This window comes from Petromyzon marinus, unplaced genomic scaffold (genome assembly GCF_048934315.1).
Source record: "Petromyzon marinus isolate PM22_M1 ecotype Great Lakes invasive population unplaced genomic scaffold, UKy_Petmar_22M1.pri1.0 PM_Scaffold_157, whole genome shotgun sequence".
Lineage (NCBI taxonomy): Eukaryota > Metazoa > Chordata > Hyperoartia > Petromyzontiformes > Petromyzontidae > Petromyzon > Petromyzon marinus.
The window spans coordinates 157,501-175,000 of NW_027423121.1; the positions used below are offsets into that span (position 1 = coordinate 157,501).

Consider the following 17,500-nt stretch of genomic DNA (forward strand, 5'->3'; position numbering starts at 1 on the left):
GTTCACCACAGGGCCCAGGTGGAACTCATCAACAGTGGAGCTGTCCAGACCAGGGATCTAGAAAGACATCAACCAACATCACCACCACCATCACCACCATCATCATCACCAACATCATTGTCACCGTCACCATCATCATCGTCACCAACATCACCACCACCATCGTCACCGTCACCATCATCATCGTCACCAACATCACCACCATCGTCACCGTCACCATCACCACCACCACCATCACCACCATCACCACCAACATCACCATCACCATCATCACCATCACCAACATCATCACCATCACCACCACACCATCACCACCATCACCACCATCACCATCATCACCATCACCACCATCACAACCACCACCATCATCATCACCATCACCATCATCACCATCATCACCAGTCTCACTCTCTGTGTGTGTCTCTGTGTGTGTCTCTGTGTGTGTCTCTCTGTGTGTCTCTGTTTGTGTCTCTGTCTGTGTCTCTCTGTCTGTGTCTCTCTGTCTGTGTCTCTGTCTCTCTCTGTGTGTCTCTGTGTGTGTCTGTGTGTCTCTCTCTGTGTGTCTCTCTCTGTGTGTCTCTCTCTGTGTGTCTCTCTCTGTGTGTCTCTCTCTGTGTGTCTCTCTCTGTGTGTCTCTCTCTGTGTGTCTCTCTCTGTGTCTCTCTCTGTGTCTCTGTCTGTCTGTGTGTGTGTGTCTCTGTGTGTCTCTCTGTGTGTCTCTGTGTGTGTCTTTGTGTATCTGTGTGTCTCTCTGTCTGTGTCTCTGTCTCTCTCTGTGTGTCTCTGTGTGTGTCTGTGTGTCTCTCTCTGTGTGTCTCTCTCTGTGTGTCTCTCTCTGTGTGTCTCTCTCTGTGTGTCTCTCTCTGTGTGTCTCTCTCTGTGTGTCTCTCTCTGTGTGTCTCTCTCTGTGTGTCTCTCTCTGTGTGTCTCTCTCTGTGTGTCTCTCTCTGTGTGTCTCTCTCTGTGTCTCTGTCTGTCTGTGTGTGTGTGTGTCTCTGTGTGTCTCTCTCTGTGTCTCTCTGCGTGTCTCTGTGTGTCTCTGTCTGTGTCTCTGTCTGTGTCTCTGTCTGTGTCTCTGTCTGTGTCTCTGTCTGTGTCTATGTCTGTGTCTCTGCGTGATTCTGCGTGTGTCTCTGCGTGTGTCTCTGCATGTGTCTCTGCGTGTGTCTCTGCGTGTGTCTCTCTGTGTGTCTCTCTGTGTGTCTCTCTGTGTGTCTCTCTGTGTGTCTCTCTGTGTGTCTCTCTGTGTGTCTCTCTCTCTGTGTCTCTGTCTGTGTCTCTGTCTGTGTCTCTGTCTGTGCGTCTCTGTGTGTCTCTCTGTGTGTGTCTCTGTCTGTGTCTCTGTGTGTCTCTGTGTGTCTCTGTCTGTGTCTCTCTGTGTGTCTCTCTATCTGTGTGTCTCTCTGTCTGTGTGTCTCTCTGTGTGTGCGTCTCTGTGTGTCTCTCTGTGTGTCTCTGTCTGTGTCTCTCTGTGTGTCTCTCTATCTGTGTGTCTCTCTGTCTGTGTGTCTCTCTGTGTGTGCGTCTCTGTGTGTGTCTCTGTGTCTCTCTCTGTGTGTGTCTCTGTCTGTGTCTCTGTGCGTCTCTGTGTGTCTCTCTGTGTGTCTCTCTGTGTGTATCTCTGTGTGTCTCTCTGTGTGTCTCTCTGTGTGTCTCTCTGTGTGTCTCTGTCTGTGTCTCTGTCTGTGTCTCTCTGTGTGTCTCTCTATCTGTGTGTCTCTGTGTGTGTATCTCTGTGTGTCTCTCTCTGTGTGTGTCTCTGTCTCTGTGTGTCTCTGTCTCTGTGTGTGTCTCTGTGTGTGTCTCTGTGTGTGTCTCTCTGTGTGTCTCTCTGTGTGTCTCTCTGTGTGTCTCTCTCTCTGTGTCTCTCTCTGTGTCTCTGTCTGTGTCTCTGTCTGTGCGTCTCTGTGTGTCTCTCTGTGTGTGTCTCTGTCTGTGTCTCTGTGCGTCTCTCTGTGCGTCTCTGTGTGTCTCTCTGTGTGTCTCTCTGTGTGTATCTCTGTGTGTCTCTCTGTGTGTCTCTCTGTGTGTCTCTCTGTGTGTCTCTGTCTGTGTCTCTGTCTGTGTCTCTCTGTGTGTCTCTCTATCTGTGTCTCTGTGTGTGTGTCTCTGTGTGTCTCTCTCTGTGTGTGTCTCTCTCTGTGTGTGTCTCTGTCTCTGTGTGTGTCTCTGTGAGTGTCTCTGTCTGTGTCTCTGTGTCTCTCTGTGTGTGTCTCTGTCTCTGTGTGTGTCTCTGTCTGTGTCTCTGTCTGTGTCTCTGTCTGTGTCTCTCTGTGTGTCTCTCTATCTGTGTGTCTCTCTGTGTGTGTGTCTCTGTGTGTGTCTCTGTCTGTGTCTCTGTGTGTGTCTCTGTGTGTCTCTGTCTCTGTGTGTGTCTCTGTGTGTGTCTCTGTGTGTGTCTCTGTGTGTGTCTCTGTGTGTGTCTCTCTGTGTGTGTCTCTGTGTGTCTCTCTATCTGTGTGTCTCTCTGTCTCTGTGTGTGTCTCTGTGTGTGTCTCTGTGTGTGTCTCTGTGTGTGTCTCTGTGTGTGTCTCTGTGTGTGTCTCTGTGTGTGTCTCTGTGTGTGTCTCTGTGTGTGTCTCACCCATGGTCCGAGAGGAGTGGGTATGAGCGGCGGGCTCCGCTGCTGCAGGAAGTGAACCACCATCAGGACGAGCGAGTACGCAGGGAGCCCACCCTCTCGCTGGCAGTCCACGTGGCACAGCTACACACCGAGAGACACGGGGAGAGAGACACGGGGAGAGAGAGAGACACGGGGAGAGAGACACGGGGAGAGATAGAGAGAGAGAGAGAGACACGGGGAGAGAGAGACACGGGGAGAAAGAGAGAGACACGGGGAGACAGACACGGGGAGAGACACGGGGAGAGACACGGGGAGAGAGAGAGAGAGAGAGACATGGGGAGAGAGAGAGACACGGGGAGAGAGACACGGGGAGAGACACAGGGAGAGAGAGAGACACGGGGAGAGAGAGACACGGGGAGAGACACGGGGAGAGAGACACGGGGAGAGATACAGGGAGAGAGAGAGAGAGACACGGGGAGATAGAGACACGGGGAGAAAGAGAGAGACACGGGGAGACAGACACGGGGAGAGACACGGGGAGAGACACAGGGAGAGAGAGAGAGAGACACGGGGAGAGACACAGGGAGAGAGAGAGACACGGGGAGACAGACACGGGGAGAGAGAGAGACACGGGGAGAGACACGGGGAGAGAGAGACACGGGGAGAGACACGGGGAGAGAGAGACACGGGGAGAGATACACGGGGAGAGAGACACGGAGAGAGATACACTGGGAGAGAGAGAGAGAGACACGGGGAGAGAGAGAGAGACATGGGGAGAGACACGGGGAGAGACACGGGGAGAGACACGGGGAGAGACAGAGACACGGGGAGAGACACGGGGAGAGACACAGGGAGAAAGAGACACGGGGAGAGACACGGGGAGAGAGAGAGACACGGGGAGAGAGAAAGACACGGAGAGAGAGAAAGACACGGAGAGAGAGAGAGACACGGGGAGAGAGACACGGGGAGAGAGAGAGAGACACGGGGAGAGACACGGGGAGAGACACGGGGAGAGAGACACGGGGAGAGAGCCACGGGGAGAGAGCCACGGGGAGAGAGCCACGGGGAGAGAGCCACGGGGAGAGAGACACGGGGAGAGAGAAAGACACGGAGAGAGAGAGAGACACGGGGAGAGAGACACGGAAAGAGAGACACAGGGAGAGAGCCACGGGGAGAGAGCCACGGGGAGAGAGACACGGGGAGAGAGACACGGGGAGAGAGAGAGACACGGGGAGAGAGAAAGACACGGGGAGAGAGACACGGAAAGAGAGACACGGGGAGAGAGCCACGGGGAGAGAGCCACGGGGAGAGAGCCACGGGGAGAGAGACACGGGGAGAGAGACACGGGGAGAGAGACACGGGGAGAGAGACACGGGGAGAGAGACACGGGGAGAGAGACACGGGGAGAGAGACACGGGGAGAGAGACAGACACGGGGAGAGACAGACACGGGGAGAGACAGACACGGGGAGAGAGAGAGACACGGAGAGAGAGAGAGACACGGGGAGAGACACGGGGAGAGACACGGGGAGAGAGAGACACGGGGAGAGAGAGACACGGGGAGAGAGACACGGGGAGAGAGACATGGGGAGACAGACACGGGGAGAGAGACACGGGGAGACATGATGTTAGTTGCGTAATTAACTTTGACATTCACCAACCCACCCACCCACCCACTAACCCACCCACCCACCAAACCACCCACCCACCAAACCACCCACCCACCAAACCACCAAGCCACCCACCAACCCACCCAACCACCCACCCACCCAACCACCCACCCACCCAACCACCCACCCAACCACCCACCCAACCACCCACCCAACCACCCACCAAACCACCCACCAAACCACCCACCAACCCACCCACCCACCACCAACCCACCCACCCACCACCAACCCACCCACCCACCACCAACCCACCCACCCACCCACCATCAACCCACCCAACCCACCCACCCACCCACCCACCCACCAACCCAGCCACCAACCCACCCACCAACCCACCCACCCACCCACCAACCCACCCACCAACCCACCCACCAACCCACCCACCAACCCACCAACCCACCAACCCACCAACCCACCCACCAAACCACCAACCAACCCACCCAACCACCAACCCACCCACCTACCATAGCCCCTCCCCCTCAAGCCCCTCCACCTCAAGCCCCTCCACCTCAAGCCCCTCCACCTCAAGCCCCTCCCCCTCAAGCCCCTCCCCCTCAAGCCCCTCCCCCTCAAGCCCCTCCCCCTCAAGCCCCTCCCCCCCCCCCCACAAGCCCCGCCCCCACTCACCCGTGCCCACACCCTGAACGAGTGGGCGAGTGGCAGCAGCATCGGAGTGGTCAGCTGACAGAGAGCCCTGAGCAGGCAAGACGTCTGATAGGCCAGCTGGTTACCAGCTGATATACAGCATTGTAGACAACTGTGACACACACAGTGACACACACAGTGACACACACACACAGTGACACACACACACAGTGACACACACACACAGTGACACACACACACACACAGTGACACACACACACAGTGACACACACACAGTGACACACACACACAGTGACACACACAGTGACACACACATAGTGACACACACACAGTGACACACACAGTGACACACACACAGTGACACACACACACATAGTGACACACACACAGTGACACACACATAGTGACACACACACACAGTGACACACACAGTGACACACACAGTGACACACACACACAGTGACACACACACAGTGACACACACAGTGACATACACACAGTGACACACACAGTGATACACACACTCAGTGACACACACACACAGTGACACACACAGTGACACACTCAGTGACACACACAGTGACACACACAGTGACACACACAGTGACACACACAGTGACACACACAGTGACACACACAGTGACACACACACACACACACAGTGACACACACACAGTGACACACACACACAGTGACACACACACAGTGACACACACACACAGTGACACACACAGTGACACACACAGTGACACACACAGTGACACACACACAGTGACACACACACAGTGACACACACACAGTTACACACAGTGACACACACACACAGTGACACACAGGTACACACACACACACAGTGACACACACACACAGTGACACACACACACAGTGACACACACACACAGTGACACACACACAGTGACACACACACACAGTGACACACACACAGTGACACACACACACAGTGACACACACACAGTGACACACACACAGTGACACACACACAGTGACACACACACACAGTGACACACACACACAGTGACACACACACAGTGACAGACACACAGTGAAACACACAGTGACACACACACACAGTGACACACACACACAGTGACACACACACACACAGTGACACACACACAGTGACACACACACAGTGACACACACAGTGAGTGAGTAGCTGAGTGAGTGTATGGTGAGTGAGTGAGTGAGCGAGTGGGTGAGTGAGTGAGTGAGTGGGTGAGTGAGTGGGTGAGTGGGTGAGTGAGTGGGTGAGTGAGTGAGTGGGTGAGTGAGTGAGTGGGTGAGTGAGTGAGTGAGTGGGTGAGTGAGTGAGTGGGTGAGTGGGTGAGTGAGTGAGTGAGTGGGTGAGTGAGTGAGTGGGTGAGTGAGTGGGTGAGTGAGTGAGCGGCTGAGTGGGTGAGTGGTGGGTGAGTGGTGAGTGAGTGGGTGAGTGAGTGAGTGGCTGAGTGAATGAGTGGGTGAGTGAGTGAGTGGGTGAGTGAGTGAGTGAGTGGGTGAGTGAGTGGGTGAGTGAGTGAGTGGGTGAGTGAGTGAGTGAGTGGCTGAGTGGGTGAGTGGTGAGTGAGTGGGTGAGTGAGTGAGTGAGTGGCTGAGTGAGTGAGTGGCTGAGTGGGCGAGTGAGTGAGTGAGCGGGTGAGTGAGTGAGTGGGTAAGTGAGTGAGTGGGTGAGTGAGTGAGTGAGTGGGTGAGTGAGTGGGTGGGTGAGTGGGTGAATGAGTGGGTGAGTGAGTGAGTGGGTGAGTGAGTGAGTGGGTGAGTGAGTGGGTGAGTGAGTGAGTGGGTGAGTGAGTGGGTGAGTGAGTGAATGAGTGAGTGGGTGAGTGAGTGGGTGAGTGGGTGAATGAGTGTGTGAGTGAGTGGGTGAATGAGTGTGTGAATGAGTGGGTGAATGAGTGAGTGGGTGAATGAGTGAGTGGGTGAATGAGTGAGTGGGTGAGTGAGTGAGTGGGTGAGTGAGTGAGTGGGTGAATGAGTGTGTGAATGAGTGGGTGAATGAGTGTGTGAATGAGTGAGTGGGTGAGTGAGTGAGTGGGTGAGTGAGTGAGTGGGTGAGTGAGTGGGTGAATGAGTGTGTGAGTGAGTGGGTGAATGAGTGAGTGGGTGAATGAGTGGGTGAGTGAGTGAGTGAGTGGGTGAGTGAGTGGGTGAATGAGTGGGTGAATGAGTGTGTGAGTGAGTGAGTGAGTGGGTGAGTGAGTGAGTGGGTGAGTGGGTGAGTGAGTGGGTGAGTGAGTGGGTGAGTGAGTGGGTGAGTGAGTGGGTGAATGAGTGTGTGAGTGAGTGGGTGAATGAGTGAGTGGGTGAATGAGTGAGTGAGTGGGTGAGTGGGTGAGTGAGTGGGTGAATGAGTGAGTGAGTGGGTGAGTGAGTGGGTGAATGAGTGTGTGAATGAGTGTGTGAGTGAGTGAGTGGGTGAGTGAGTGAGTGGGTGAGTGAGTGAGTGTGTGAGTGAGTGGGTGAATGACTGACCTTTCACGATCCTTGCAGTAAATTGTCGGGACCTTGATATGGAAATCCGAGTCAACGTCTATAAACTCCTCTAAAACACGGGACAGAGACACCACCACTTAGACACTCACACACAGACACACAGAGACAGACACACAAACTCACACACAGACACTCACCCACCCACTCACCTCACCCAGCCACTCACCTCACCCACCCACTCACCTCACCCACCCACTCACCTCACCCACCCACTCACTCACCCACCCACCCACTCATTCACCACCCACCCACTCACTCACCCACCCACCCACTCACTCACTCACCCACCCACCCACTCACTCACTCACCCACCCACCCACCCACCCACTCACCCACCCACTCACTCACTCACTCACCCATCCACTCACCCACTCAGCTAGTCACACACCGTGTCTCTCTCTCTCCCCGTGTCTCTCTCTCTCCCCGTGTCTCTCTCTCTCCCCGTGTCTCTCTCTCTCCCCGTGTCTCTCTCTCTCCCCGTGTCTCTCTCTCTCCCCCGTGTCTCTCTCTCTCCCCGTGTCTCTCTCCCTCCCCGTGTCTCTCTCTCTCCCCGTGTCTCTCTCTCTCCCCGTGTCTCTCTCCCTCCCCGTGTCTCTCTCTCTCCCCGTGTCTCTCTCTCTCCCCGTGTCTCTCTCCCCGTGTCTCTCTCCCCGTGTCTCTCTCCCCGTGTCTCTCTCTCTCCCCGTGTCTCTCTCTCCCCGTGTCTCTCTCTCTCCCCGTGTCTCTCTCTCTCCCCGTGTCTCTCTCTCTCCCCGTGTCTCTCTCTCTCCCCGTGTCTCTGTCCCCGTGTCTCTCCCCCCGTTTCTCTCTCTCCCCGTGTCTCTCTCCGCGTGTCTCTCTCTCCGTGTCTCTCTCCCCGTGTCTCTCTCTCTCTCTCCACGTGTCTCTCTCTCTCTCCACGTGTCTCTCTCCCCGTGTCCCTCTCTCTCCTCGTGTCTCTCTCTCTCCCCGTGTCTCTCTCTCTCCCCGTGTCTCTATCTCTCCCCGTGTCTCTCTCTCTCCCCGTGTCTTTTCTCTCTCACCGTGTCTCTCTCTCCCCCGTGTCTCTCTCTCCCCGTGTCTCTCTCTCTCCCCGTGTCTCTCTCTCTCCCCGTGTCTCTCTCTCTCCCCGTGTCTCTCTCTCTCCCCGTGTCTCTCTCTCTCCCCGTGTCTCTCTCTCACACCGTGTCTCTCTCTCCCCGTGTGTCTCTCCCCGTGTCTCTCTCCCGGTGTCTCTCTCTCCCCGTGTCTCTCTCCCCGTGTCTCTCTCCCCGTGTCTCTCTCTATTCCCGTGTCTCTCTCTCTCTCCCCGTGTCTCTCTCTCCCCCTCTCTCTCCCCGTGTGTCTCTCTCTCCCCGTGTCTCTCTCTCCCCGTGTCTCTCTCTCCCCGTGTCTCTCTCTCCCCGTGTCTCTCTCTCTCCCCGTGTCTCTCTCTCCGTGTCTCACCAGATGCTGTCAAGATGTCTCGTACTTGAATCAGCACAGACGGCTGGCTTATCTGCAGCAGAGAGACACAGTGATGGTGGTGGTGATGGTGATGGTGGTGATGGTGGTGATGATGGTGGTGGTTGTGATGATAATGGTGATGATGGTGGTGGTTGTGATGATGATGGTGGTGGTTGTGATGATGATGGTGGTCATGGTGGTAGTGGTGATGGTGGTGATGGTGGTCATGGTGGTAGTGGTGATGGTGGTGATGGTGGTGATGGTGGTGATGGTGGTGGTGATGGTGGTGATGATGGTGATGATGGTGGTTGTGATGATGATGGTGGTGATGGTGGTGATGGTGGTGATGGTGATGGTGGTGATGATGGTGGTGGTGATGGTGGTGATGATGGTGGTGGTGGTGATGGTGGTGATGGTGATGGTGGTGATGGTGGTGGTGATGGTGGTGGTGATGGTGGTGGTGATGGTGATGATGGTAGTGATGGTGGTGATGGTGGTGGTGATGGTGGTGATGGTGGTGGTGATGGTAGTGGTGATGGTAGTGGTGATGGTGGTTGTGATGGTGGTGATGGTGGTTGTGATGGTGGTGATGGTGGTGGTGATGGTGATGGTGGTGGTGATGGTGGTGGTGATGGTGGTGATGGTGGTGGTGATGGTGGTGATGATGGTGATGATGGTGGTGGTGATGGTGGTGGTGGTGATGGTGGTGGTGATGGTGGTGATGGTGGTGGTGATGGTGGTGATGGTGGTGGTGATGGTGGTGATGGTGGTGGTGATGGTGGTGGTGATGGTGGTGATGGTGGTGGTGATGGTGGTGATGGTGATGGTGGTAGTGGTGATGGTGGTGGTTGTGATGATGGTGGTGATAGTGGTGGTTGTGATGATGGTGGTGGTTGTGATGATGGTGGTGGTGATAGTGGTGGTGGTGATGGTGGTGGTGTGATGGTGGTGGTGGTGATGGTGATGGTGGTGTTGATGGTGGTGGTGGTGATGGCGGTGATGGTGGTGGTGATGGCGGTGATGGTGGTGGTGATGGCGGTGATGGCGGTGATGGTGGTGTGATGGTGGTGTTGATGATGGTGGTGGTGGTGGTTGATGATCAATTGGTGAGGGTGGTGATGGTGGTGATGGTGGGTGGTGATGGTGGTGATGGTGGTGGGATGGTGGTGATGTGATGGTGGTGATGGTGGTGGTGATGGTGGTGGTGGTGATGGGTGATTGTGGTGATGGTGGTGGTGGTGATGGTGGTGATGGTGGGTGGTGATGGGTGGTGGTGGTGATGGTGGTGGTGATGGTGGGATGTGTGGTGGGATGGTGGTGGGGGGGTGGTGGAGGGTGGTGGATGTGGTGGTGATGGTGGGTGGTGGTGGTGGTGGGTGGTGGTGGTGATGGGGGGGTGGGGTGGGGGGGGGTGTGGGGGGGGTGAGGGGGTGGGGGGGGGGGGGTGGGGGGTGGTGATGGTGGTGTGGTGGTGATGGTGGTGGTGGTGGTGGTGATGGTGATGGTGGTGATGGTGGTGATGGTGGTGGTGATGGTGGTGATGATGGTGATGGTGGTGATGGTGGTGATGGTGGTGGTGATGGTGGTGGTGGTGATGGTGGTGGTGGTGGTGTTGATGATGGTGGTGGTGGTGATGGTGGTGGTGATATTAATGATGGTGATGGTGGTGATGGTGATGGTATTAATGATGGTGATGGTGGTGATGGTGGTGGTTGTGATGATGATGGTGGTGGTGGTGGTGATGGTGGTGGTGGTGGTGGTGATGATGGTGATGGTGATGATGGTGATGGTTGTGATGATGGTGGTGGTGATGGTGGTGGTGGTGTTGATGGTGGTGGTGATGGTGGTGATGGTGTTGATGGTGATGGTGGTGATGGTGGTGATGGTGTTGATGATGGTGGTGTTGATGATGGTGGTTGTGATGATGATGGTGGTGATGGTGGTTGTGATGATGATGGTGGTGATGGTGGTTGTGATGATGATGGTGGTGATGGTGGTTGGGATGATGATGGTGGTGATGGCGGTTGTGATGATGATGGTGGTGATGGTGGTGATAGTGGTGGTGGTTGTGATGATGATGGTGGTGATGATAGTGGTTGTGATGATGGTGATGATGGTGATGGTGGTGGTGATGGTGGTGGTTGTGATGATGATGGTGGTGGTGGAGGTGATGATGGTGATGGTAGTGGTGGTTGTGATGATGGTAGTGATGGTGGTGGTGATGGTGGTGATGATGGTGGTGGTGATGATGGTGATGATGGTGGTAGTGATGATGGTGGTAGTGATGGTGGTGATGGTAGTGATGATGGTAGTGATGGTAGTGGTAGTGATGGTAGCGATGGTGGTGGTTGTGATGATGATGATGGTGGTGATGTTGATGGTGGTGGTGATGATGGTGGTGATGGTGGTAGTAATGGTAGTGATGGTAGTGGTGATGGTAGTGATGATGGTAGTGATGGTGGTAGTGGTGATGGTGGTTGTGATGGTGGTAGTGATGGTGGTAATGATGTTGGTGGTGATGGTGGTAGTGATGATGGTAGTGATGGTGGTGATGGTGGTGGTTGTGATGATGATGATGATGGTGGTGATGGTGGTGATGCTGATGGTGGTGGTGATGATGGTGGTGATGTTGATGGTGGTGGTGATGATGGTGGTGATGGTGGTAGTAATGGTAGTGGTGATGGTGGTAGTAATGGTAGTGATGGTAGTGGTGATGGTAGTGATGGTGGTAGTGGTGATGGTAGTGATGGTGGTAGTGATGTTGGTGGTGATGGTGGTAGTGATGTTGGTGGTGATGGTGGTAGTGATGATGGTAGTGATGATGGTAGCGATGTTGGTGGTGATGGTGGTAGTGATGTTGGTGGTGATGGTGGTAGTGATGTTGGTGGTGATGGTGGTAGTGATGTTGGTGGTGATGATGTTACTCACGTGTGATGGGAAGGTGATGTCGATGTTGATGTCGCTGTCAGCGAATCCAAATCGGGTGACAGATGACCCATAGACACGCAGAGAGCATTCTACATAGACAAAGACAAAGACAAAGATCCCCCATATAGCCTTAACAGACTGTAGGGGCAAGTGCTGTTAGCGAGCACCTATGAAGGCCGGAACGGTACACGAGGGGGTGGGTGGCCAGCACCACGCCCGACCGCCTTTGTCTCCCTAGTGGCAATGTTTACACACCGCACCAGGTACTCATTTGAGGCTGAGTCGACCTAGGGGAGGCCTGGGACCGGTTCAGATAATCGTCACTGGTGTTGGCCGTGAGCGGGAATCGAACCCGGGTCGCCGGGTTCATAGTGCAGTGTAGCGCTAACCACTACACTATCGCTCCCCACATAGACACGCACAGAGAGACACACACTTAGACACTCACACACAAAGACACTCACACACACACTCACATACACATACACACACACTCACACACACTCACACACACATACATACACACACACATACACACACACTCACATACACACACTCACATACACACACTCACATACACACACACACATACACTCACTCACATACACAACAACAACCGCCATTCACCACTAAGTGGCGGTGACGTCACCACGACGCTTGTGCCAGGCTATGTGCACCCTGAGGCCACGTGAAGTGTCGAACGCCCGCTGGCAGGAGGTCACGGGGCAGACCCAGCAGGTGCCACGGGTCGACTGACTGAGATGACTGGCTGATGCACCACCTGTGCCCCCTACTGTGCCAACCTGCTGTGCTTTAGCCACCCGGCGCTCCGCTCGTTGTTGTGAGCGTCGCTCCTCCGCCCTCCGTTGTTGTTGGAGGGCGACTGCCTCCAACTGCCCAGTAGCATCCTTCACGAGCCTCCTCCACAGAGGCCGATCTTGACACCGCTGGTACCGGTCATCGGCAAGTCCACTCAGCTCCACGTCCTTCTGTACCACGTCACTCCATCTCTTCTCTAGCCCGTGCCGCGCCCGCTTAGCCCCCTCAATCCGGCCAAACAAAAGCTGTTTCGGCATGCGGTGGCTGGGCATGCGGGCTACATGACCCAGCCATCGCAGCCTTGCCCGCCGGAGGAGCTCACCGATGGGACCCTGCCCAGATTTTTCAAGGATTTGTGAGCTCCTCACACAATCCAGTCTGGTTAAACCCAGGATGGATCGTAGGCAGGCCAGCCTAAATGTTTCTAACCGGCGAAGATGTTCCATTAGGGGGGTCCACGTTTCGCAAGCGTAGAGAAGGGAGGGAATGACCGTGGCCGAGAAGACCTGAAGCTTAGTGCGGAGTGACAGACCAGGTAGCTTCCACACAGCGTTACGCAACCGATGAAAAGATATTGCCGCTCGACTGATTCGGAGTGAGACCTCTGCTGTTAAACTGGAGCCGGTCATAAGCACACTGCCCAGGTATGGGAAACTCTCCACTCTCTCCACAACTGCCCCATCACCGATTGGGAGTTGTGGGGGTGGAGTGTCCGATGGTACAAAATACCCAGGCAGGTGCTTAGTTTTGGTGGGGCTGATGGTAAGGCCCCACCTCTTAGTGGCACGCTCCAGTCTCAGCAGCAGCGTCTCCAACTCCTCCTCTGACTGAGCAGCTATTACCAAGTCATCAGCATACATAACGTGGTTGAGCAATAGGGAGCCATCCCTTGACCGCACCCGGGCATCGATTAGCCTCCCATTATATCTGTACCATATGGAGATTCCCCCGGTACAGCTATTGAAGGCTTCACGAACTACGTGGTCAAAATAGATGTTAAATAATGTGGGAGCTAGAGGACATCCCTGTCGCACCCCAAGGTGTACAGGGAATGGCTCTGACTCCCGGCCACGTAGTTTTACCCGGGCCCACTCACCATCATGAAGGTCCATAATGATCGTGAGCAGAGGGTCAGGGACTCCAAAAGCACGAAGAACAACCCAGAGCCCAGGCCTACTGATGGTATCATAGGCCTTGACCAGGTCAATAAAGCAGAGATTTAGGTCTTGCTGGAATTCCCTACACCTCTGCTGTAGCAGACGGACAGAAAATATGGCATCTGTGCAGGACCGCCCTTTCCTGAAACCGCATTGGGGCTCCGCAAGCCTCTCCTCAGCGTGCCTGGCAAGGCGATGTTGAATAATCCTTGCCAGGACCTTTCCCGGCACACAGAGATACACACACAGTCACACACACAGTCACAGACACACACAGACACACACAGACACACACAGACACACACAGACACACACAGACACACACAGACACACACACACAGACACACAGAGACGCACAGTGACACACACACACACACACAGTCACACACACACAGTCACACACACACACAGAGACACACACACAAAGACACACACAGACACACAGAGAGACAGACACACACACACAGACAGACACAGACACACAGACAGACACAGATACAGACACACAGACACACACAGACACACACACACAGACACACACAGACACACACAGACACACACACACAGTCACACACAGACACACACAGACACACACACAGACACACACACACACAGTGACAGACACACACATATACACACAGAGAGACACACACATCACACACATCACACACAGACACACACAGACACACACACAGACACTGACAGACACACACAGACACACACAGACACATCACACACACACACAGACACACAGACAGACACACACAGAGACACACACACACATCACACAGACACACACATCACACAGACACACACACACAGTGACACACACACACAGTGACACACACACACACCACACACACACACAGACACACACACACACACACATAGACACAGACACACACAGACACACACACACAGTGACAGACACACACACATACACACAGAGAGACACACACATCACACACATCACACACAGACACACACAGACACACACACAGACACTGACAGACACACACACAGACACTGACAGACACAGTCACACACACATAGACACAGACACAGACACACACACACACAGACACACACACAGACACACACACAGTGACAGACACACACACATACACACAGAGAGACACACACATCACACACATCACACACAGACACTCATCACACACATCACACACATCACACACAGACACACACACACAGTGACACACACACAGACACACACACACAGACACACACAGACACACACATACATACAGTCACACACAGAGACACACACACATACACACACAGACACACAGAGACACACACACAGACACACACAGACACACACACAGACAGACACAGACACACACACACACAGACAGACACAGACACACACGCAGACAGACACAGACACACACACAGTCACACACACACACAGAGACACACACATACACACACAGACACACAGAGAGACACACACATACACACACAGACACACAGAGAGACACACACAGACACACACAGTCACACACACACATAGACACACACACACACAGACACACACACACAGACACACACACAGTGACAGACACACACACATACACACAGAGAGACACACACATCACACACATCACACACAGAAACACACAGACACACACAGACACTGACAGACACACACAGACAGACACACACACAGTCACACACGCACATAGACACACACACAGACCCACACACACACAGACACACACACAGTGACAGACACACACACATACACACAGAAAGACACACACATCACACACACACAGACACACACACACACACAGTGACACACACACACAGACACACACACACACACAGTGACACACACACACAGACACACACACACACAGTCACACACACACACACAGACACACACACACACAGACACACACACACACAGTCACACACACACACACAGACACACACATACAGACACACACACAGTCACACACAGACACACACACAGTCACACACACACAGAGACACACACATACACACACAGACACACAGAGAGACACACACAGACACACACAGACACACACACACAGACAGACACAGACAGACACAGACACACAGACACACACAGACACACACGCAGACACACACAGACACACACAGACACAAACACACACAGACACACACACAGACACACACACAGACACAGACACACACACAGACACACACACACCTACACACACACACATCACACACACACACAGACACACACACACAGACACACACACATACAGTGACACACACAGTGACACACACAGTGACACACACAGTGACACACACAGTGACACACACAGTGACACACACACAGTGACACACACACAGTGACACACACAGTGACACACACACACAGACACACACACAGACACACACACACACACACAGACACACACAGACACACACACACACACAGACACACACACACACACAGACACACACACAGACACACACACACACAGACACACACACATACAGTGACACACACAGTGACACACACAGTGACACAGACACACACACACACACAGACACACACACACAGACACACACACACACAGACACACACATAGACACAGACACACACACAGACACACACACAGACACACACACACACAGACACACACACACAGACACACACACACACACCTACAAACACACACATCACACACACACACAGACACACACACACATACAGTGACACACACAGTGACACACACAGTGACACACACACACACAGACACACACACAGACACACACACACACAGACACACACACACACAGACACACACATAGACACAGACACACACACAGACACACACACACACACAGACACACACACACACAGACACACACACATACAGTGACACACACAGTGACACACACAGATACACACACACACACAGATACACACACACACACAGACACACACACATCACACACACACATCACACACACACAGACACACACACACAGACACACACACACACAGACACACACACAGTGACACACACACACACACACAGACACACAGACACACATACACACACACACATACACACACACAGTGACACACACACACACAGACACACACACACACACAGACACACACACAGACACACACACAGACACACACACACAGACACACACACACACAGACACACACACACACATACACACACACACATACACACACACAGTGACACACACACACACAGACACACACAGACACACACACACAGACACACACACACACAGACACACACACACACACATACACACACACAGTGACACACACACACACACAGACACACACAGACACACACACACACACATAGACACACACACACAGACACAGACACACACAGACACACACAGACACACACATACACACACACACACAGACACACACAGACACACACACACACAGACACACACACAGAGAGACAGACACACACACACACAGACACACACACACAGAGAGACAATCCCCCCGCCAGACCCCCATCGCCATCACCAGGCAGTGAGACACGGATCAGCGCCTCCATCCGTGCGGCGATCCGCAGCCTTTGGCGGACAGCGGTGGGACAGAGACCGCAGAGGCGAAGCTGGGACAGCAGCAGACGACCCAGAGAGACAGAGTGTCCCACGGACGGTGCAGACACGGCACGGAGAGACTCCTCCTCTAGCCTGTCCTGAGACACACAGAGACACAGAGAGACAGAGTGTCCCACGGACGGTGCAGACAGAGCACGCAGAGACTCCTCCTCTAGCCTGTCCTGA

At 54.0% G+C, this 17,500-nt stretch overlaps 1 protein-coding gene across 1 annotated transcript in view; it reads right to left on the reverse strand.

The window, feature by feature from the left end:
* The window catches only part of LOC116937900 (uncharacterized), a 155,505-nt gene that overhangs the window by 124,635 nt on the left and 13,370 nt on the right, over positions 1 to 17,500 (reverse strand). Inside the window, exons 6-12 of the mRNA XM_076063580.1 lie at positions 17,235 to 17,412; positions 11,703 to 11,791; positions 8,775 to 8,826; positions 7,329 to 7,398; positions 4,860 to 4,989; positions 2,585 to 2,704; positions 1 to 57 (exon numbers count right to left, since the gene is read on the reverse strand). The exon at positions 1 to 57 is cut by the window's left edge and continues 168 nt beyond it. Coding sequence (XP_075919695.1) covers positions 1 to 57; positions 2,585 to 2,704; positions 4,860 to 4,989; positions 7,329 to 7,398; positions 8,775 to 8,826; positions 11,703 to 11,791; positions 17,235 to 17,412 — 696 coding nt within the window. The remainder of the gene's footprint in view (positions 58 to 2,584; positions 2,705 to 4,859; positions 4,990 to 7,328; positions 7,399 to 8,774; positions 8,827 to 11,702; positions 11,792 to 17,234; positions 17,413 to 17,500) is intronic.